The sequence below is a fragment of the Tachyglossus aculeatus genome, chromosome Y4, assembly GCF_015852505.1.
Source record: "Tachyglossus aculeatus isolate mTacAcu1 chromosome Y4, mTacAcu1.pri, whole genome shotgun sequence".
NCBI classification, from domain to species: Eukaryota; Metazoa; Chordata; class Mammalia; order Monotremata; family Tachyglossidae; genus Tachyglossus; species Tachyglossus aculeatus.
The window spans coordinates 4,337,904-4,360,553 of NC_052096.1; the positions used below are offsets into that span (position 1 = coordinate 4,337,904).

General features: G+C 53.2%; 1 protein-coding gene and 1 non-coding gene across 2 annotated transcripts; both read right to left on the reverse strand.

Moving 5' to 3' along the window:
• Nucleotides 1–395: 395 nt before the first annotated feature.
• ARHGEF15 (Rho guanine nucleotide exchange factor 15) lies at nucleotides 396–21,994 on the reverse strand. The gene is made up of 17 exons (XM_038768235.1): nucleotides 21,894–21,994; nucleotides 13,033–13,481; nucleotides 12,708–12,948; nucleotides 12,247–12,564; nucleotides 12,079–12,133; nucleotides 10,746–10,801; nucleotides 10,334–10,545; nucleotides 10,078–10,238; nucleotides 9,501–9,653; nucleotides 9,086–9,215; nucleotides 8,196–8,270; nucleotides 5,871–5,963; nucleotides 2,885–3,045; nucleotides 1,350–1,502; nucleotides 1,128–1,210; nucleotides 703–807; nucleotides 396–599 (listed from the first exon to the last, which is right to left on the reverse strand). The coding sequence occupies exons 2-17, from the start codon at nucleotides 13,429–13,431 to the stop codon at nucleotides 406–408; spliced, it is 2,589 nt and encodes an 862-aa protein (XP_038624163.1). The 5' UTR covers nucleotides 13,432–13,481; nucleotides 21,894–21,994; the 3' UTR covers nucleotides 396–405.
• Nucleotides 3,378–3,450, reverse strand: TRNAK-UUU. The gene has a single exon. It is a non-coding gene; the product is annotated as a tRNA-Lys (tRNA).
• Nucleotides 21,995–22,650: the final 656 nt, after the last annotated feature.

Sequence of the window (22,650 nt, forward strand, 5' to 3'; positions counted from 1 at the left end):
GGACCGGGCCTGGGGCAGAGAGCGTTGTCCCTGGGCGCCACTGCCCACCGACCCTAGCGTGAGGGGTGGGGATGGACGGGGTGGCAGGATGAGAGGAGCTCGCTTCCGGGGGGATAAAGTTGGGGCAAATAATTGGCAGAAAAGGGATAGGGAGGGCACAGCCCCGTGGGCTCCGGGGTCGTGTGGGAGGGTTCCCGTTGGCTGCTCCGACCTTTGCCCTCACTCAGTGTCCTCTCTGATGGCTCTGGCAACCCTTGAGGTGACCTCCCAAGGGTGGCGGTTCCCCTTGGGCCGCCTGGCAGTCGGTGCCGGCTCCCCCTCGGCTCGTTCCCAGGCGCTCAGGGCCCCCCGACCGGCCGGCGCCCGTCCCCCCAGCCCGCGGGCCGTCCGGGTGCCGTCCGCCCCTCAGGCGGGGCCCCCGCGCTGGACCCTGGGGGTGCCCGGGGCGGGTGGGGGGCAGAGCCGTCCGGCCGCCTGGAGCAGCAGCTGCCTCTGGCGCAGGTGGCGTCTCCGCACGTGCTCTCCGGGCACCTCGCGCACCAGCTGGGCCGGGAAGCGGCCGCGCTGCCCGTCAGAGGGGCGCACGCCCTCCAGCCAGCCTGGGGGGCACAACGGGGAGCCTGTTGGATGGGGTGCGGCTGAGGGGAGGGGATGCCCGTCGCGGGAAGGGGCCGAGCTGGGGAGGGGCGGCGGGCCGCTCACCCTCACGGCTCTTGCGCAGCACGTTGACCAGATCTCCAGGCTCGAGGCTCAGGCCTTCGGGCTCCTCGGCCGTGTGCGGCTCCAGGCACAGCACCTGGGGGCAGTCTGGGGGGCGAGGAGGGGGCTCAGTGCTCCCTCAAATAATAACAATGGCATTTATTAAGCGCTTACTATGTGCAAAGCACCGTTCTAAGCGTTGGGGAGGTTACAAGGTGATCAGGTTGTCCCACGGCGGGCTCACAGTTTTAACCTCCATTTTCCAGATGAGGTGACTGAGGTCCAGGGAAGTGAAGTGACTTGCCCGAAGTCACCCAGCTGACAACTGGCAGAGCTGGGATTCAAACCCACGACCTCTGGCTCTTTCCACCGAGCCATGCTGCTTCTCTAACCCCGCCCCCCCACCCTGCACCCCGCGCTTTCCTCACCCCAGTCCTCGTAGACGGTGTCCGGAGAGCCGGGCTGGGGTCCCGGGGCGGGGAAGGCCCCCAACCACCGCTGCATGTCCGACCTGAGGATTTGCAGGGAGGGGGCCTGGGTCGCCTCCGGGGTCGTACGACCCCAGTGGGGTCCCCCGGGGGTCAGCGGGTGGGGATGGGGGCCGCCCCGGACGGCTCCGCGGGCCCGCCGGGGTGGGAGGGTTTTCTTACAGAGTCGGGGCCTGGAGCAGACGGTGGGTGGGACGGCCCTGGTGGTTGCTGAGCAGGGTGAGGCGGAAGGTCGGGGGTCCGGGGGGCACCGGGAGGGGCTGGGCCTGCACCAGGGAGCGGTGGGCATAGTCCAGGACCTGCAGCCGCTGGCCGCTGGCGGGTGGGAGAGGGCGGTTGGGTCAGGGAGGGGGCACGGACTCAGGCGTCCTGCCTCCGAACCTGCCCTCTCACCTCCAAAGGACCCAGGTGTCCTGCCCTCCTTCCTCCGAGGGACCCAGGTGTCCTGCTCCCCTACAAACCCGCCCTCTCTCCTCCAAGAGACTCAGGCATAATGATCATGACGGTATTTGTTAAGCGCTTACTACGTGCGAAGCACCGTTCTAAGCGCTGGGGAGGTTAGACTGTGAGCCCACCGTTGGGTAGGGACTGTCTCCATATGTTGCCAACTTGGACTTCCCAAGCGCTGGGTACAGCGCTCTGCACACAGTAAGCGCTCAATAAATAGGATTGATGATGATGATGGTGGTTACAAGGTGACCAGTTTTAAGCCCCGTTTTGCAGATGAGATAACTGAGGCCCAGAGAATAATGATAATAATAATGGCATTTGTTAAGCGCTTACTATGTGCAAAGCACCGTTCTAAGCGCTGGGGAGGTTACAAGGTGATCGGGTTGTCCCACGGGGGGCTCACAGTCTTAATCCCCATTTTACAGATGAGGTCGCTGAGGACAGAGAATAATAATAATAATGGCATTTGTTAAGCGATTACTATGTGCAAAGCACTGTTCTAAGCCCTGGGGAGGTTACAAGGTGATCAGGTTGTCCCACGTGGGGCTCACAGTCTTAACCCCCATTTTACAGATGAGGTCACTGAGGCCCAGATAATAATAATAATAATAATAATAATAATAATAATAATAATGGCATTTGTTAAGCACTTACTATGTGCAAAGCACCATTCTAAGCGCTGGGGAGGTTACAAGGTGATCAGGTTGTCCCAGGTGGGGCTCACAGTCTTAATCCCCATTTTACAGATGAGGTCACTGAGGCCCAGAGAATAATAATAATAATAATAATGGCATTTGCTAAGCGCTTACTATGTGCAAAGCACCGTTCTAAGGGCTGGGGAGGTTACAAGGTGATCAGGTTGTCCCACGTGGGGCTCACAGTCTTAACCCCCATTTTACAGATGAGGTCACTGAGGCCCAGAGAATAATAATAATAATAATGGCATTTGTTAAGCGCTTACTATGTGCAAAGCACCGTTCTAAGCGCTGGGGAGGTTACAAGGTGATCGGGTTGTCCCACGTGGGCCTCAGTCTTAATCCCCATTTTACAGATGAGGTCACTGAGGCCCAGAGAAGTGACTTAATAATAATAATAACGATGGCATTTGTTAAGAAGTGAAGTCACCCAGAGGACAGTTGGAGGAGCCAGGATTTGAACCCGTGACCTCTGACTCCAAAGCCCGGGCTCCTTCCCCTGAGAGACGCTGCTTCTCTGGGCCCCCTCCCCAACTGGCAGCCCCTCCTCACCTCTTGGGCAGGGTGACAAGCAGGAGGTCACTGAAGAGCAGCAAGCAGAGGGGAGTGAGGCGGGGGCGCGAGCCGAACAGGGGCCCTCCGCCCCGCTGCCCCAGCTCCGTCAGCTCTCCCTGAAGTTCCAGCCGTCGTGACCAGGACACAAGGGGCAACGCCTGGAACCAGAAGAGGAGGGGAGATGAGAGGGGGCAGTCAGTACAGTGTCACTTAGCGTCACCCCCACTCCGCCACTTAGGGCCTGTTGTGTTTGCGAAGGGAAGAAGGAGTCAAGGGGTTGGAGTGGGGGGTCTTAGGGAGAGGGACTTCAGAAGACTGGGCTCTGGACCCCCTCTTCTAATAATAATAATCATCATCAATCAATCAATCGTATTTATTGAGCGCTTACTGTGTGCAGAGCACCGGACTAAGCGCTTGGGAAGTCCAAGTTGGCAACATATAGAGACAGTCCCTACCCCACAGTGGGCTCACAGTCTAAAAGAAAACCTTCTGCCCAAACAGGGACTTGAACCCTGGGCCCTCAGATTAAAAGTCTGATGCTCTACCGACTGAGCTATCCGGGCAATTATGCCATTTGTTAGGTGCTTACTATGTGCAAAGCACTGTTCTAAGCGCTGGGGGGGATACAAGGTGATCAGGTTGTCCCACGTGGGGCTCACAGTCTTAATCCCCGTTTTACAGATAAGGTAACTGAGGCTCAGAGAAGTTAAGTTCCCTTCCCCACAGCACCTGTATATATGTATATATGTTTGTACATATTTATTACTCTATTTATTTACTTTACTTGTACATATCTATTCTATTTATTTTATTTTGCTAGTAGGTTTTGTTTTGTTCTCTGTCTCCCCCTTTTAGACTGTGAGCCCACTGTTGGGTAGGGACCGTCTCTATATGTTGCCAACTTGGACTTCCCAAGCGCTTAGTCCAGTGCTCTGCACACAGTAAGTGCTCAATAAATACGATTGATTGATTGATTAAGTGCACCCAGCTGACAATTGGCAGAGCTGGGATTGGAACCCATGACCTCTGACTCCAAAGCCCGGGCTCTTTCCACTGGGCCACACTGCTTCTAGACTGTAAGATCCTTGTGGGCAGCAAACGTGTCTCCCAACTCTGTTCTATTGGACTCTCCCAAGTGCTCCGTACAGTGCTCTGCACGCAGTAAGCACTCAATAGATACCACCGATTGATTGTGGACAGGAAACGTGTCCGCCAACTTGTTCTTTGTCCTCTCCCCAGCACTTAGTACAGGGCTCTGCACCCATTCATTCATTCAATCGTATTTATTGAGCGCTTACTGTGTGCAGAGCACTGGACTAAGCGCTTGGGAAGTCCAAGTTGGCAACATATAGAGATGGTCCCTACCCAACAGTGGGCTCACAGTCTAGAAGGGGGAGACAGAGAACAAAACAAAACATATTAACAAAATAAAATAATTAGAATAAACATGTACAAATGAAACAATAGATAAATAGAGCCACAGTAAGCGCTCAATAAGTACGATTGATTGATTGGGCTTTGGGAGTTTGGAAGGCTGAAGACTGGGAGCCCCGTGAGGGACGGAGACTGGGACTCCTGGGTGCTCTGTGTTTTGCACGCAGTAAGCACTCAATAAATATGACTGACTGAATGAATAATAATTATTATTACTCTATTTATTACTCTATTTATTTATTTATTTTACTTGTACATATCTATTCTATTTATTTTATATTGTTAATATGTTTGGTTTTGTTCTCTGTCTCCCCCTTTTAGACTGTGAGCCCACTGTTGGGTAGGGACTGTCTCTATATGTTGCCAATTTGTACTTCCCAAGCTCTTAGTACAGTGCTCTACACATAGTAAGCGCTCAATAAATACGTTTGATGATGATGATAATAATTATGCTATTTGTTAAGCGCTTATTAAGTGCCAGACACTGTACTAAGTGCTGGGGTGGACACGAGCAAATTGGGTTGGACACAGTCCCGGCGCAACGTGGAGCTCACCGTCTCGATCCCCATTTAACAGATGAGGTAACTGAGGCACAGAGAAGTTAAGTAACTTGCCCAAGGTCACCCAGCAGACAAGTGAGAAGCAGCGTGGCTCAGTGGAAAGAGCACGGGCTTTGGAGTGAGAAGTCATGGGTTCAAATCCCAGCTCCGCCACCTATCAGCTGTGTGACTTTGGGCAAATCACTTAACTTCTCTGTGCCTCAGTTCCCTCATCTGTAAAATGGGGATTAAGACTGTGAGCCCCACGTGGGACAACCTGATCACCTTGCCACCTCCCCAGCGCTTAGAACAGTGCTTTGCACATAGTAAGCGCTTAATAAATGCCAATATTATTATTATTAAGTGGCAGAGCCGGGATTAGAACTCATGACCTTCTGACTCCCATGCCCATCAATCAATCAATCGTATTTATTGAGCGCTTACTGTGTGCAGAGCACTGGACTAAGCGCTTGGGAAGTACAAATTGGCAACATATAGAGACAGTCCCTACCCAACACTGGGGGCCCATGTTATTCATTCAATTGTATTTATTGAGCGCTTACCCTGTGCAGAGCACTGTACTGAGCGCTTGGAAAGTACAATTCGGCAACAAATAGAGGCAATCCCTAGCCAACAACGGGCTCACAGTCTACAAGACTAGATATTTTAGCCACTATGCTCTGAATGAAGTGCTGAGCCCATGGGAAGGGATTAACAAACCCCAGGATTATTATTATTACTATTATTATTATTATTAGGGTCTGTGTACATATTTATTACTCTATTTATGTATTTATTTTACTTGTACCTATCTATTCTATTCATTTTATTTTGTTAGTATGTTTGGTTTTGTTCTCTGTCTCCCCCTTCTAGACTGTGAGCCCACTGTTGGGTAGGGACTGTCTCTCTATGTTGCCAGCTTGTACTTCCCAAGCGCTTAGTCCAGTGCTCTGCACACAGTAAGCGCTCAATAAATACTATTGATTGATTGATTCTTGGGGTACCCTCACCTTGACCTTGTGGAACCGCAGCCGCTGGCTAAGGCGAATCAGCTCCTCCGTCTGCTTCATGCGTCCCACCTCCGCGTTGCAGCGTTCGATGATCTGGGAGGAGGAGGAGGAGGGGGTGGGAAGGCAATGACCCACAGTCTAGTGATGGCATTTATTAAGCGCTTACTATGTGCAAAGCACTGTTCTAAGCGCTGGGGAGGTTACAAGGTGATCAGGTTGTCCCATGGGGGCTCACAGTCTTCATCCCCATTTTACAGATGAGGGAACTGAGGCCCAGAGAAGTGAAGTGACTTGCCCAAAGTCACACAGCTGACAATTGGTGGAGCCGGGACTTGAACCCATGACCTCTGACTCCAAAGCCCGGGCTCTTTTCCACTGAGCCACGCAGTCCTGGGGAACCCCCCTCTCTGACACACTCTTTTCCCAAGAGGAACCCCGTCCCTTCTACCCAACCCCTCCAAAGCTGCCCCCATCTATTATTCTTATTCTTATTCTTATTATTATTATTACTATTATTACTATTATTATTATTATCAATCATATGCATTTAGCGCTTACTATGGGCTGAGCACCATACTAAGCGCTCGGGAGACTACAACGCAACAGAATTAGCAGACACGTTCCCTGCCCATAACGCGCTTGCAGTCTAGAGGGGGAGACAGTTGTTAATAGAAATAAATAAATAATTTATTGAATATATGATTCAATAAATTGAATATTGATGGAATAAATCGATATTATCGATTGAATTGAATTATTGATCGAAATCGATTGAATATTGATTGATTCAATATTCAATAAATTGAATATTCATAATTGCATATATGATTTCAAGATACGGCACTTCAGTGCTGTGGGTTTGGGGGTGGGGCGAGTATATTTTTTAAGCGCTTACTACGCACTGTGCTAAACGCTGAGATAGACACAAGTTCATCCGGTTGGTCACAGTCGCTGCCCCACGGGGGGCTCACAGGCTAAGTAGGAAGGGGAACAGGTATATTTAGGACCCATTTAACAGCACTAAGGAAACTGAGGAAACTGAGGCACAGAGAAGTGAAGTGACTTCTCTTGGCACTTGGGCAGATCCAGGATTAGAACCTAGGTCCTCTGACTTCAAGGACTGTGTCCAAACCAATAATCAATCAATCAATCAATCAATCGTATTTATTGAGCGCTTACTGTGTGCAGAGCACTGTACTAAGCGCTTGGGAAGTCCAAGTTGGCAACATATAGAGACGGTCCCTACCCCACAGTGGGCTCACAGTCTAAAACCAATAACCTTCTATCTACCCCAACACTTAGGACAGTCCTTGGCATTCAGTGAGAGCTTAACAAATACTGGGGAGGTTACAAGGTGATCAGGTTGTCCCACGGGGGGCTCACGGTCTTTGTCCCCATTTTGCAGATGGGGGAACTGGGGCCCGGAGAGGTTGGGTGACTTGCCCAAGGTCACGCAGCTGACGATTGGCAGAGTCGGGATTGGAACCCATGACCTCCGACTCCAAAGCCCGGGCTCTTTCCGCTGAGCCACGCTGCTTCTCTAATGCCTGTTTTGCTGTCTGTCTCCCCCCTTGTAGATTGTGGGCCCGCTGTGGGCAGGGAGGGTCTCTGTTGCTGAGCTGTCCTTCCCAAGCGCTTAGTACAGTGCTCTGCACACAGTAAGCGCTCAATAAATGATTGAATGAAATGACATGAAATACCATTACTATTATTATCATTACTATTCAAGGCCTGAGCTCTATCCTCTAAGCCATGCTGCTTGGGGAAGCAGCGTGGCTCAGTGGAAAGAGCCCGGGCTTTGGAATCAGAGGCCGTGGGTTCAAATCCCGGCTCCGCCACTTGTCAGCTGTGTGACCTTGGGCAAGTCACTTAACTTCTCTGGGCCTCAGTTCCCTCATCTGTAAAATGGGGAGGAAGACTGTGAGCCCCACGTGGGACAATCTGATTACCTTGTATCTACCCCAGCGCTTAGAACAGTGCCCTGCACATAGTAAGCGCTTAATAAATGCCATCATTATTATTATTATTATTATTATTCTCCGTCTCCCGACCCCAAAGCCCCCAGCCCTCCCCAGAAGCCCCCCAACTCCGACATTTCCCTCTGAACCGATAACCTCTTGTCTACCCCAATGTCGTGGCACATAATAAGCGCTTAACGAGTACTATTATTATGATTCTTGTCTTTCCAAGCACCCGATAACCTCATCCCTATCCCTCCCACCCTCATTTCCCAAATTCTTGTGGGGTCCCACCCCCTCTGAGCCCAGAGCTCCAAACTGTCTCTCAACTTGACATCCCATCATGGCCATCCTGCACCCTCTGCACCTTGCTGACAGCCCCCAGGGCCTGACGAGCATTCTCCTCACGGGTCGATCCCTCCTCTGCCTGTCGTAGGATGTTCTGGGGAGAGAGAGGGAGAGGGTGTTGGGTAAGGGGGCCATGGGGAGCAGGGAGGAGGAGGAGGAGGGGAAGGAGGAAGGGGAGAAGACTGTGAGCTCATTGTGGGCAGGAATGTATCTGCTGGTATATTGTACTCTCCCAGACAGTAATAATGATGGCATTTATTAAGTGCTTACTATGTGCAAAGCACTGTTCTAAGCGCTGGGGAGCTTACAAGGTGATCAGGTTGTCCCACGGGGGGGGCTCACAGTCTTAATCCCCATTTTCCAGATGAGGGAACTGAGGCCCAGAGAAGTGAAGTGACTTGCCCAAAGTCACACAGCTGACAGCTGGCGGAGCCGGGATTTGAACCCGTGACCTCTGACTCCAAAGCCCGGGCTCTTTCCACTGAGCCAGGCTGCTTCTCTTAGTACAGTGCTTTGCACACAGTGCTTAATAAATACGATTGAATGAATGAGTGAATGAATGGAGGAGGAGAGGGAGAAGGAGGAGGACCGGGAGGAGGGGAAGGAAAGGAAGGAGAATGGGGAGGAAGAGGAGGAAGGGGAAGAGGAGGGGGGAGGATAAGGAGGAAGGAAAGGAGAGGGAGGAAGGGGAGGAGGACAAAAGGAGGAGAAGGTGACTTGCGGGGAGCCCAGGAGGTGAGATAGGGAAGGAGTGAATGGCAGACAGGAAGATTGTGGGCCAAGAACTGAGGACTGGCTGATTGGGCTCCAGTGGAGGTCTGGGGCCCAGGGGTGCCTGGGCTCAAGGGAAGGGATCCTGGGGGTCATCGGGGATTTATGGGGGGGTCCGAGGGGCCGGGGGGCCCGTACCTGCAGCAGCATGCGGAGGCGGGTGATGCGCTGGAAGGGGAGCAACAGGAAGGAGGGGAGGGGAAGCCGCTGGCAAAGGGGGAGATTCTGGAGCCGAGCCAGCTCCGCAGAGAAACGGCTGTTGGTCTCCCTATGGGCGGATGTGTTTATGGTCAGGGGGGATCCAGATGTCCTGTCCCCCTCCCTCCCAGAAACCAGGCCCCTCTCCCACCGGGACCCCAATGCCCCTTCTCACCAATGTCTCTGCTCCTTCCAGGACCCTGGCGCCCACCCCTTCGGCCCCCCACCCATCCCTACTCCCTCTTGGGCCCTCCGCGCCCCCAATCCCGTTGCGCTGTCCCATCCTCTTTCTGGGACCCCACCCCCCACAATCACGCAGCAGGCCCCGCTCCGGCCAGGCCTCCGCCGGTCTTACATGAGGCGGCTGTAGGTCTCCTCCTGGTACTGCTGGTTGCGGACGTAGTCGACGTAGACGGAGAAGGGCCCCTGAGCGTGGCTGAGGACCACGTCACACACGTCCGCGATGTGGGGCGAGCGGGACACGCGGGCCAGCAGGGCGCCCAGGAACCTAGCCCCCAGAGGGGACACGGGGGGCCGAGGCCCGGGGGTTCAGGATGGCCGGGATTCAAGGGACTGGGCACAGGAGGGGAGGGGCTCAGAGGGACAGGGCATCGGAGAAGCCTACCTCAAAGGAACTGGGCACATAAGTCTGGGCACATAAGAGGTGGGGCTCAAAGGGACAGGGCACAGAAGAGCTTCGCCTCGAGGTGACTAGGCCCAGGAGGGGAAGGGGGCAGAGAGGCGAGGCGAGGCTCGGGGAGGGGTTGAGAAGGAGAGGGGCTCAGAGGAACCCGGTCCAGGAAGGGTGGGGGACGGGAGAACTGTAGCTGGGGGGCCGACGAGGCAGGGAGGTGAAGAGCTGAGAAGAGGGGAGCGCCGGCCGGGCCTCGTGGGATCGGGGCGAGGTAAGGAGCCCAAGAGGGCAGCCTGACCTCTCGCTGACGGCCTGGACGCGCTGGACGCTGGAGAAGAGGGTGTGATGGTCCCGGGGGGTCAGGGTCTCCCTCAGGGAGGGGCTCAACACGAAGGTCTCCGTCAGCAGCCGCAGCGAGCGCAGGTAGGAGGCCTCCGACGCCACAACCTCGAACAGGCTCTGGGGTGGAAGGAAGGATGGATGGACGGACGGGTGGGCTGTGACGGGGGCTCAGAGAGGGTCCCAGTGGCCACCCTGGCCCCCGGCCCCCTCACCTCCTGCATGCGCCGCTCCTGGGGGCTGAGGCTCTGCAGGAGCCCGCTGGCCCGCACTGCTGGCAGTTCTTGCCAGAGGGTGTTTCTGGGCCCCGGAGGCCGGGGGAGGCAGGGGGGGTCTCCGGGGACGGGAGAAGGGGCCACCCCATCCTCGCTGCCCCCCCACAGCTCCTCGGACAGCACAGCCGCTCGGTACGTCTGGTAGAGTGGCTCTGTGGGCAGAAGCACCCCCTGTTACGTCCTCGTTTCCCCTCGGAGACCCCCACATCCTCCGCTCTGCTTCGGAGACGCAGGAGTCCTGACCTCTGTCCCCACCCCCTCCACCACTCCAATCCCCATTTCCCCCCAGACCCCCGGATCCTCTTCCCTCCGGGACCCCAGTATCCCGCTCCCCGACCGTCGGGATCCTCACCGTCCTGGAGCGGCAGCCCCCATTCTTTCTCCTTTGGGGTCTCCTGCTCCTGCGGCCTACGGGCAGACGAGGTGGGAGGGTCAGGGTCTCCCACACACAGAGGAGGAGGAACCATTTCCCCCAACGCCCAACCAGCCAGACCACAGCTCTCCCCATCACCCTCCTCCTCCTCCTGGAAGCCTTCCCTGATTCAGTGACATTTTCCCCGCCTCCCCTCCCTGCAGTCACATCAACCACCGGCATGTAAAGATTTCAATTCTAGCCTCCAAACTTTTGTCTACAGGTATATAATGATCCATTATATCATCACTGCTTGGAGAAGCAGCGTGGCTCAGTGGAAAGAGCATGGGCTTTGGAGTCAGAGGTCATGGGTTCAAATCCCAGCTCCGCCAATTGTCAGCTGGGTGCACTTAACTTCTCTGTGCCTCAGGTTCCCTCATCTGGAAAATGGGGATTAAGACTGTGAGTCCCCCGTGGGACAACCTCATCACCTTGTATCCGCCCCAGCGCTTAGAACAGTGCTTTGCACATAGTAAGCGCTTAATAAATGCCATCATTATTATTATTATCCATCTTTTGCACATCCTGTTGATAAATCAGAGGACCAGGGTTCTAATCTCAACTCTGCTATTAGACTGCTGCTTCACTTTGGGCAAGTCACTTAACTTCCTTGGGACTCAGTTTCCTCCTCAGTAAAATGGGGATTCAGTACCTGTTCTCCCTCCTACTTAGACTATGAGCCCCCCGTGGGACAGGGACAATATCTGAACCGTTCATCTTGTGTCTACCCCATCGTTTAGTACAACGTTTGGCCTATTAAGGACTTAACAAATGTAACAACAATAATAATTATGGTATTTGTTAGCACTACTCCATGCCTAGTATTGTGCCAAGCGCTGGAGTAGACACAGACTAATCAGGTAGGACACAGTCGCTGTCCCACATCAGGCTCACAGCCTTAATCCCCATTTTACAGATGAGGTAACGGAGCCACTGAGAAGTGAAGTGACTTGCCCACAGTCACACAGCAGACAAGTGGCAGAGCCAAGATTAGAACCCAGGTCCTTCTGACTCTCAGGCCCGGAGTCTAGCCACTAGGCCATACTGCTTCTCTTTCTTGCTTCTGTGGCATGCACCTAGGCCATACTGCTTCTCTTTCTTGCTTCTGTGGCATGCACCTAGGCCATACTGCTTCTCTTTCCTGCTTCTGTGGTATGCACCTAGGCCATGCTGCTTCTCTAATTATTATTATGGTTATTATCATTAGAGTCCAGTTCCTGGCACTCAGGAAACCCGTGATTGATTTTGGGGGGGAGCCTTAAGTATAAAATACCTCTCAGGCGGGGTTCCCCTTGGGGAGTTGGGTCCAGGTTCACCCGTGTTGATCCCTGTGGGGGAGACGTGACACGGAGGGTGAGGGTCCGGGACCCAAGGGTTCCGTCCCCCCAAAACCTCCTCCTACCGGCTTTACCCCCTCCCCCATGTCCTCCGCTCCGGGTACCTAGGTGGTCCACCTCGGGGGTCAGATCTTGGTCGGCCTGCGGAGGGTCCTGAAGATCTCTGGGCCTGAGGCGGGTGGGTTTGGGGGGCTTGAGGGGCAGAGGGGGGGCCGGCTCGGCCGTGGAACGGTAGGAGGTAAGGACAACCGGGGGGTGCCCATTGAGGAGGGGACTGGCGGGGGCCGGGCGGGAGCGGGAAGGGCGGCGGGCCCACGATACGCCCTCTCCGTCCCCCGCCACGGCCACCCAGCGCAGCTCCATGCCAGGGTGAGCCCTGTGGCAGGCACAGGGGCAGGGAGAGGGGCAGGCTGAGGGGGCATCTGGGGAGAGAGAAAGGGGACGTAAGGAGAGGCAGAGTAGCCCTCCCACACCAATCCTCACTCCCTCAGGGTCCCAGGCCCACCTCAGCCCCCCTGTCCCCTCAAGGCCCAGACCAAAAGGCCCCTCACGCCTCTTCACTCACCCAGAAGCCCATTCTCCTGGGAGGCTTCAGCCTCACTCCGGCCAAGGCCCCGTCCCGACCCGGGCTCCGAGGCCCCGCCGTCGGAGCCGGGGAAGGGAGGCCGGGGGGTCCCTGAGTTTCTGCGCTTCTCGGCCGTCGAGGGGCCCGGTCCCTGCTCAAACCTCCCGGCCAGCCGGCGGACCGTGCCCGGGACCGAGGGACGCGGCAGGGACAGGGCTTTGGGGAGTGAGGGCCGCGGGGGCTGAGGGGATGGGGGACTGGTGATGGAAGGGACAGGGGACGGGGCGCTGGGCTGGGGAGGGGGCTTGGGGGCTGGGGCCGGCGGAGGAGGCAGGGGTGAGGAGCGGAGATGGGGAGACGGAGCAGGAGAGGAGGGTGGAGAGGGATTGGGGGGCTCAGCCAGGGTGGGAAGCGGGATCTTGGCCTTAGGGGTCCCGGGGGCTTTCCTGGGGAAAGGGGCCACCCGGGGGGCTGGGAGTGGGGAAGGGCAGGGGGAAGCCGGGTCTTGGGGAGATCTGTGACCGGACACGTGTGGGGAATGGACTGCGGGGGTGGCAGATGGATTCGGCGAGGCCAGTTGGGGGGCTAGGGAAGGTTGCCCATTGCAGGGGCTGGAAGCCCTAGGGGGCGAGGAGGCCCTGGGCCGGGATGGGGGGCGAGGCCGGGTGATGCGCGGGGGCTTGTGGGCTGGGGGGGTTGCAGGGGGCAGGGCGCCTGTCGACATTCTCCTCTGGAAGTGGGCCGGGGGCTCGCGGGGCTCCTTGACAGCATCACCTGGGGGAGAGGAAGAGATTGCGTGGGGTAGTGGTTAGAGCGCAGGCCTGAGAAGCAGAAGGTCTTGGGTTCTTGCTCCAACACTTGTCTGCTGTGTGACCTTGGGCAAGTCACTTACTTCCCCGTGCCTCAGTTCCCTCATCTGTACAATGGGGATTGAGATTGTGCGTCCCATGCGGAACAGGGCTGTGTCCTGATTTGCTTGAATTCATTCATTCATTCATTCATTCAATCGTATTTATTGAGCGCTTACCATGTGCGGAGCACTGGACTAAGCGCTTGGGAAGTACAAGGTGGCAATGTGTAGAGACGGTCCCTACCCAACAGTGGGCTCACAGTCTAGAACAGCGCTTAGAACAGTGCTTTGCACATAGTAAGTGCTTAATAAATGCCATCATTATTAAGTATTAGTAATAATATAATTAGTAAACACGATTGAATGAATGAATGAATGAATGAATGAATGGGGAGGTTACAGGGTGATCAGGTTGTCCCACGGGGGGCTCACAGTCTTAATCCCCATTTTATTCATTCATTCAATTGTATTTATTGAGCGTTTATTGTGTGCAGAGCACTGTACTAAGCACTTGGGAAGTACAAGTTGGCAACATATAGAGACAGTCCCTACCATCAGGTTGTCCTACAGGAGCGGGGAAGGGGGGAGGCCAGTCTTAATCCCCATTTTACTCATTCATTCAATGGTGTTTATTGAGCGCTTACTGTGTGCAGAGCACCGTACTAAGCTCTTGGGAAATACAAATTGGCAACATATAGAGACGGTCCCTACCATCAGGTTGTCCCACGGGGGGCTCACAGTCTTAATCCCCATTTTACTCATTCATTCAATCGTACTTATTGAGTGCTTACTGTGTGCAGAGCACCGTACTAAGTGCTTGGGAAGTAGAAGTTGGCAGCATAATAATAATAATAATGGCATTTACTAAGCACTTACTATGTGCAAAGCACTGTTCTAAGCACTGGGGAGGTTACAAGGTGATCAGGTTGTCCCACGGGGGCTCACAGTCTTAATCCCCATTTTTACAGATGAGGTAACTGAGGCCGAGAGAAGTGAAGTGACATGCCCAAAGTCACACAGCTGACAATTGGTGGAGCCGGGATTTGAACCCATGACCTCTGACTCCAAAGCCCATGCTCTTTCCACTGAGCCATGCTGCTTCCCCTATAGAGACTATATATATGAGACTATAACATCTAGAGACTGTACTAAGTGCTTGGGAAGTACAAGTTGGCAACATATAGAGATGGTCCCTACCCAACAACGGGCTCACAGTCTAGGCCCAGAGAAGTGAAGTTATTTGTCCAAAGTCACACAGCCGACAATCCCAGCTACGCCACTTGTCAGTTGTGTGACTTTGCCCAAAGTCACACAGCTGACAATCCCAGCTCCGCCGTCAGCTGTGTGACTTTGGGCAAGTCACTTCACTTCTCTGGGCCTCAGTTACCTCATCTGTAAAATGGGGATTAAGATTGTGAGCCCCACGTGGGACAACCTGATCACCTTGTATCCCCCCCAGCGCTTAGAACAGTGCTTTGCACATAGTAAGCGCTTAACAAATACCATCATTATTATTATTATTAACTGGCGGGGGCGGGATTTGAACCCACCACCTCTGACTCCAAAGCCCGGGCTCTTTCCGCTGAGCCACAATTCATTCATTCATTCAATTGTATTTATTGAGCACTTACTCTGTGCAGAGCACTGTATTAAGCGATTGGGAAGTACAAGTTGGCAACATATAGAGACGGTCCCTACCCAACAGTGGGCTCACAATGCTTCTCACTTCTTACTGAGCGCTTGGGCGAGTACAATGCCCGGCACATAGTGAGCGCTCAATGAGCCCACTGTTGGGTAGGGACTGTCTCTATATGTTGCCAACTTGAACTTCCCAACCTTTTAGTAGAGTGCTCTGCACACAGTAAGCGCTCAATAAATACGACTGATTGATTGACTGATTGATTGATTGATTGACCAATTCGACCGGGCCCTCCTAAACTGGAGGGGGACAGAAGGAAAGTGCGCATGCGCAGGGGGCGTGGCCGACGGGGCAGTGGGCGCGACCACGATCGGTGGTGGGCGGGGCATGTGCGGGCTATGGGCGGGGCCTAGGGTTGCTGGTAGGCGTGGCCTGTGGATGTCGACGTCATATGGGCGGGGCCACGTGCGCGCGGGTGGGCGGGGCTCTGGAGGCGCGAAGCGGAGCGAGCACGTGCGGGCCCCGCCCTCGAGGAGCGGCCGGCCGGAGCATGCGCAGTTCTCTCTCTCTCTCTCTCTCTCTCTCTCTCTCTCTCTCTCTCTCTCTCTCTCTCTCTCTCTCTCTCTCTCTCTCTCTCTCTCTCTCTCTCTCTCTCTCTCTCTCTCTCTCTCTCTCTCTCTCTCTCTCTCCATTCATTCAATCGTATTTATTTTACTCCTGTCATTCATTCATTCATTTCATTCAATCGTATTTATTGAGCCCCTACTGTGTGCGGAGCACTGTACTAAGCTCTTGGGAAGTACAAGTTGGCAACATTCATTAATTCATTCATTCAATCGAATTTATTGAGCACAGAGCACTGTACTAGGCGCTTGGGAAGTCCAAGTTGGCAACATAGAGAGACAGGGGAAGTACAAGTTGGCAACATTCATTCATTTATTCATTTCATTCAATCGTATTCATTCATTCAATCGAATTTATTGAGCGCTTACTGTGTGCAGAGCACTGTACTAGGCGCTTGGGAAGTCCAAGTTGGCAACATAGAGAGACAGGGGAAGTACAGGTTGGCAACATTCATTCATTCATTTCATTCAATCGTATTCATTCATTCATTCAATCGAATTTATTGAGCGCTTGCTGTGTGCAGAGCACTGTACTAGGCGCTTGGGAAGTCCACGTTGACAACATAGAGAGACAGGGGAAGTCCAAGTTGGCAACATTCATTCATTCATTCAATCATATTTATTCATTCATTCAATCGAATTTATTGAGCGCTTACTGTATGCAGAGCACTGTACTAGGCGGTTGGGAAGTCCAAGTTGGCAACATAGAGAGACAGGGGAAGTCCAAGTTGGCAACATTCATTCATTCATTCATTTCATTCAATCGAATTTATTGAGCGCTTACTGTATGCAGAGCACTGTACTAGGCGCTTGGGAAGTCCAAGTTGGCAACATAGAGAGACAGTCCCTGCCCAACAATGGGCTCACAGTCTAGAAGGGGAAGACAGACAACAAACAAAACATGTGGACAGGTGTCAAAATCGTCAGAATAAATGGAATTACAGCTAGTTCCAAGGCTCTAAATTAATAAATATTCATTCAGTCGAATTTATTGAGCGCTTACTGTGTGCAGAGCACTGTACTAAGCGCTTGGAAAGTACATAAGATGCATGATGTACAACATATAAGAACGGGGAGATGTGCAAAACGGTTATAACTTGTAAGTTATAATCAAAAACAGCAAAAGGTAGTAATAATAATGATGGCATTTCTTAAGCGCTTACTATGTGCGAAGCACTGCTCTAAGCGCTGGGGGGGGATACAAGGTGATGAGGTCCCACGAGCCCCTACTGTGTGCAGAGCACTGTACTAAGCGCTTGGGAAGTCCAAGTTGGCAACATAGAGAGACGGTCCCTACCCAACAGCGGGCTCACAGTCTAGAAGGGGGAAACAGGCAACAAAACAAAACATATTAACAAAATAAAATAAATATTAACTTCTCTGGGCCTCAGTTCACTCATCTGTAAAATGGGGATTAAGACTGTAAGCCCCCCTGGGACAACCTCATCAGCTTGTAACCTCCCCAGCGCTTAGAACAGTGCTTTGCACATGGCAAGTGCTTAATAAATGCCATAATAATTATTATTATTATTGAATAGAATAAATATGTACAATTTACTCCTGTCATTCGTTCATTTCATTCAATCGTGTTTATTGAGTGCTTATTGTGTGCGGAGCACCGTACTAAGCACTTGGGAAGTACAAGTTGGCAACATAGAGAGACGGTCCCTACCCAACAGCGGGCTCACAGTCTAGAAGGGGGAGACAGACAACAAAACTAAACCTATTAACAAAATAAAATAAATAGAATAAATATGTACAATTTACTCCTGTCATTCATTCATTCATTCATTCATTCATTCATTTCATTCAATTGCATTTACTGAGCGCTTACTGTGTGCAGAGCACTGTATTAAGCGCTTGGGAAGTACAAGATGGCAACATATAGAGACGGTCCCTACCCAATAGCGGGCTCACAATCTAGAAGGGGGAGACAGACAACAAAACAAAACATATTGACAAAATAAAATAAATAGAATAAATATGTACAAGTAAAATAAATAGAGTAATAAATATGCACCTATATACAGGTGCTGTGGGGAGGGGAAGAAGGTAAGGCGGGGGGGTGGGGAGGGGGACGAGGGGGAGAGGAAGGAGGGGGAATTGAATTCATTCATTCAATTGTATTTATTGAGCGCTTACTGTGTGCAGAGCACTGTACTAAGCTCTTGGGAAGAACAAGATGGCAACTTATAGAGACGGTCTCTACCCAACAGTGGGCTCACAGTCTAGAAGGGGAAGACAGACAACAAAACAGGAGCAGGGGTCCCTCCGGGCCTGGGTCCTTCTTAATCAGAAGCAATGGGGTTTAGAAAATGGAGCTCCGGCCTGAAAATCAGAAGGACCTGGGTTCTAATCTCACCCACGTGCCTGCCTTATGACCTTGGGCAAGTCGCTTCAATTCCCTGGGCCTCCTCTGTAAAATGGGGGTGAAAATGGTGAACCCCCTGGGGAACAAGGGTTGGGTCTAACCTAATTAACTTGTATTTCATTCCATTCATTCAGTCGTATTTATAGAGCGCTTCCTGTGTGCAGAGCAGTGTACTCAGCGCTTAGCACTGTAACAGTGCTTAGTACAGTGCTTGGCACATAGTAAGCACTTAACAAGTACCTTAAGTGAGCCTGTTGTTGGGTAGGGACCGTCTCTATATGTTGCGGACTTGTACTTCCCAAGCGCTTAGTACAGTGCTCTGCACACAGTAAGCACTCAATAAATACGATTGAGTGAATGAATGAGTGAATGAATAAGTATTACTAAGCGCTGGGGTAATAATAATAATAATGATGGCATTTGTTAAGCGCTTACTATGTGCAAAGCAGTGTTCTAAGCGCTGGGGAGGTTACAAGATGATCAGGTTGTCTGTCCCACGGGGGGCTCACAGTCTTAATCCCAAAAACTCCTCACCCTGGGCTTCCAGGCTGTCCATCCATCCCCTGGCCCCCTCCTACCTCACCTCCCTTCTGTCCTTCTCCAGCCCAGCCCTCACCCTCCGCTCCTCCACCGCTAATCTCCTCACCGTTAGGCCTCGTTCTCGCCTGTCCCGCCGTCAACCCCCGGCCCACGTCCTCCCCCGGCCTGGAATGCCCTCCCTCTGCCCATCCGCCAAGCTAGCTCTCTTCCTCCCTTCAAAGCCCTACTGAGAGCTCACCTCCTCCAGGAGGCCTTCCCAAACTGAGCCCCCTCCTTCCCCTCCCCCCCCCTCCCCCTCCCCATTCCCCCCACCTTACCTCCTTCCCCTCCCCACAGCACCTGCATATATTTATATATGTTTGTACGTATTTATTACTCTATTTTATTTGTACATATTTACTCCATTTTATTTTCTTAATATGCTTTGTTTTGTTCTCTGTCTCCCCCTTCTAGACTGTGAGCCCACTGTTGGGTAGGGACCGTCTCTATATGTTGCCAACTTGGACTTCCCAAGGGCTTAGTACAGTGCTCTGCACACAGTAAGCGCTCAATAAATACGATTGAATGAATGAATGAATGAATCCCCGTTTTACAGATGAGGTCGCTGAGGCGCAGAGAAGTTAAGTGACTTGCCCAAAGTCACACAGCTGATAAGTGGCGGAGCCGGGATTAGAACCCATCACCTCTGACCCCCAAGCCCGTGCTCTTTCCACTGGGCCATCATCTGGTCCCACATGGGGCCCGCAATCTAAATACAGTCTTTTAGACTGTGAGCCCACCTTTTAGACTGTGAGCCCACTGTTGGGTAGGGACTGTCTCTCTATGTTGCCAACTTGGACTTCCCAAGCGCTTAGTACAGTGCTCTGCACACAGTAAGCGCTCAATAAATACGATTGATTGATTGATTTTAGACTGTGAGCCCACTGTTGGGTAGGGACTGTCTCTATATGTTGCCAACCTGTACTTCCCAAGCGCTTAGTACAGTGCTGTGCACACAGTAAGCGCTCCATAAATACGATTGATTGATTGATTGATTTTAGACTGTGAGCCCACTGTTGGGTAGGGACTGTCTCTATATGTTGCCAACTTGTACTTCCCAAGCGCTTAGTACAGTGCTCTGCACACAGTAAGCGCTCAATAAATACGATTGATTGATTGATTGAAATAGGAGAGAGAAAACGAATTGAATCCCCACTGCACAGAGAAGGGAACTGTGGACCAGAGAAATGAAGTGACTTCCCAAAGGTCACCTGGCAGGTAAGTGGCAGAAGCGGGATTAGAGCCCAATCCTCTGACTCCCAGCCCGTGTTCTTTCCAGGAGGCCACGCTGCTTCCTTTTCCCAGTTCCCCACACCCGTGTGGGTTTACATGCGTGTGCGTGTGAGGGAGAGGGGCGCCTCCTGGCCTGTGTCCGCCCGCCCCCGCCCCCCATTTCCCGGTTCCTATCTCTCCAGGACTCTCCCTTTCCGGCTTATTTTTAGCAGCAGTTTCCTGCCCTGGAGGCTCCTGGAGCCACTGACCCCAAGAGACATTAAGAACAGAGCGTGGACTCCCCTCCGGCCCCCATCCTGCCTCTCCCCCACCCCCCCCTTACCCCTCAGTGCAGGCAGGGACCTCCCATCCACCTCCGCTTCAAACAAGAACTCTCCACTGAGCCCACTGTTGGGTTAGAACAGTGCTTTGCACATAGTAAGCGCTTAATAAATGCAATCATTATTATTATTATTAGGGACTGTCTCTATATGTTGCCAACTTGTACTTCCCAAGCGCTTAGTACAGTGCTCTGCACACAGTAAGCGCTCAATAAATACGATTGATTAATTGAAAAGCGGTCCACCACCTTGCTCCCTCCTACCTCACCTAATCGCTTTTCTCCTCCTGCAACCCAGCCCGCACACTTGGTTCCTCTGACGCCAACCTCCTCCCTGTGCCTGTCTCGCCACTGACCCCAGCCCACGTCCTGCCTCCTCAAATCCGACAATTACTCTCCCCCTCCCCTGTTCAAAGCCTTATTGAAGGCCCATCTCCTCCAAGAGGCCTTCCCTGACTTAAGCCCCACCTTTCCTCATCTCCCAGTCCCTTCTGCGTAGCCCTGATTAGCCGCTTTGCTCTTCCCCCCCTCCCAGCCCCACAGCACTTATGTCCATATCTGTAAATTAATTGTATCAATGTCCGTCTCTCCCCATCTAGACTGTCTTACTGTGGGCAGGGAATGCGTCTGTTTATTGTTCTGTTGTACTCTCCCAAGCGCTTAGTACGGTGTTCCGCACACAGTAAGCGTTCAATAAATGAGACTGAATGAATGACCTAAGGGGCTCCTAGGAGGGGGAATAATAATAATAATAATAATAATGTTGGCATTTGTTAAGCGCTTACTGTGTGCAAAGCACTGTTCTAAGCGCTGGGTGGGGATACAAAGTGATTAGGTTGTCCCACGTGGGGCTCACAGTCTTAATTCCCATTTTACAGATGAGGTAACTGAAGCACAGAGAAGTGAAGTGACTTGCCCAAGGTCACACAGCAGACATGTGGTGGATGGGGCTGGGAGAATTGGAGGTGGGAAACGAGACTGGGGGAGGTGGGGAATCTGGGGACACGATGCTGTCTCCCTCTGCACCCGCTTCTCCCTCCTCCTCCCCCGGACCCAGAAAGGGGAGCATTGGGATTCGGTTGAAGGGATGGAGTCAGAGGATGGGACCTTGGGCAAGCCACTTCTCTGTGCCTCAGTTCCCTCATCTGTAAAATGGGGATGAAGACTGTGAACCCCATGTGGGACAGGGACTGTGTCCAACCTGATTAACTTGAATCTACCCTAGTGCTTAGAACAGTGCCTGGCACACAGTAAGCGCTTAAATACAATAAAAACAAAACAGAACAACGACGACAACAAAAAATGGATGTTGTCGGGGAGGGGTGGCCTGGAAAGGGGTTTGGGGGTCTCCAGGACGGGCCTGGGGGTGGTAGGGGGGAGAATAGTGCGGAGGAAGAGCAGATAGAGGACCAGAGAGGGAGGGTGGGAGCTGGGACAGGCCCAGGAGGAAGGAAACCCCAGGTGCGTCAGGGAAAGAAGGCGGTGTATGTGTGGGGGTGGGGGACGGACGGACATATCTCGGAAGGGAGTGGGGAGGGACAGAGGGAGCCCCAACCCGCCGCTCCGACTGACCTCCAAGGCTCCGGGAATCCAAGGGGACAAAAATGAGGGCCCGTCTCCCGCTGCCCTGTTCCCTGGGGTCCAGGGCTGTGTGGACCGACCGAAGGAAGCAGCGGTGGTTGTGTGGGCCCGTGGTGTGAGGCCGAGGCCCGGGGCCAGGCCCGGCCAGGAGCATGAGTCATTACAACACTCAAAGGTCCCACTGTCCAGGCCATCTGACAGGGCCGCTTTGTCAACCAGTTCTCCCCATCCGGGACCCAGGCATCCAGTCCTCAGCCCCCGGCTCTCCCAGGACTCCAGTCCCAAGACACCACCCCCCCACACCCCCTGAGCTCACCCTCCTCTCCCACTCCCACCCCACCCCTCTCCAGTGGGCCCCGGCCCCCATTTCTGCCCCAGGAACTGCCCAGGGCCCTGCCTTCGGCCTAGCTCCGCCGACCAGATCCCAGTTCTCCCCCGGACCCTCGCCCCACAGACGCCCCGACTCTGTTATCCAACCGACTCTGGGGTGGAGAGATGGGCAGCTGGCTCAGCTAGAAGAACGGGACTTGGAGGTAAGAGAAACGGACATGAGAAAGAGGAAAAGGAGGGGAGGCGGACATTGGGTTCCTGTGTGGGGAGCAAGGACCGGTGCGAAAGACACCCCTATTCCAGTGCTGTCTCCCCACTGCTTCCTCCAACGCCTTCCAAAATGCTTCTCCCCTGGCTTTTCCTGGAGAAAATCCAATAAATGCTCAGCATCAGGTAGCCCCTGCCTTCCTCTCCCAGG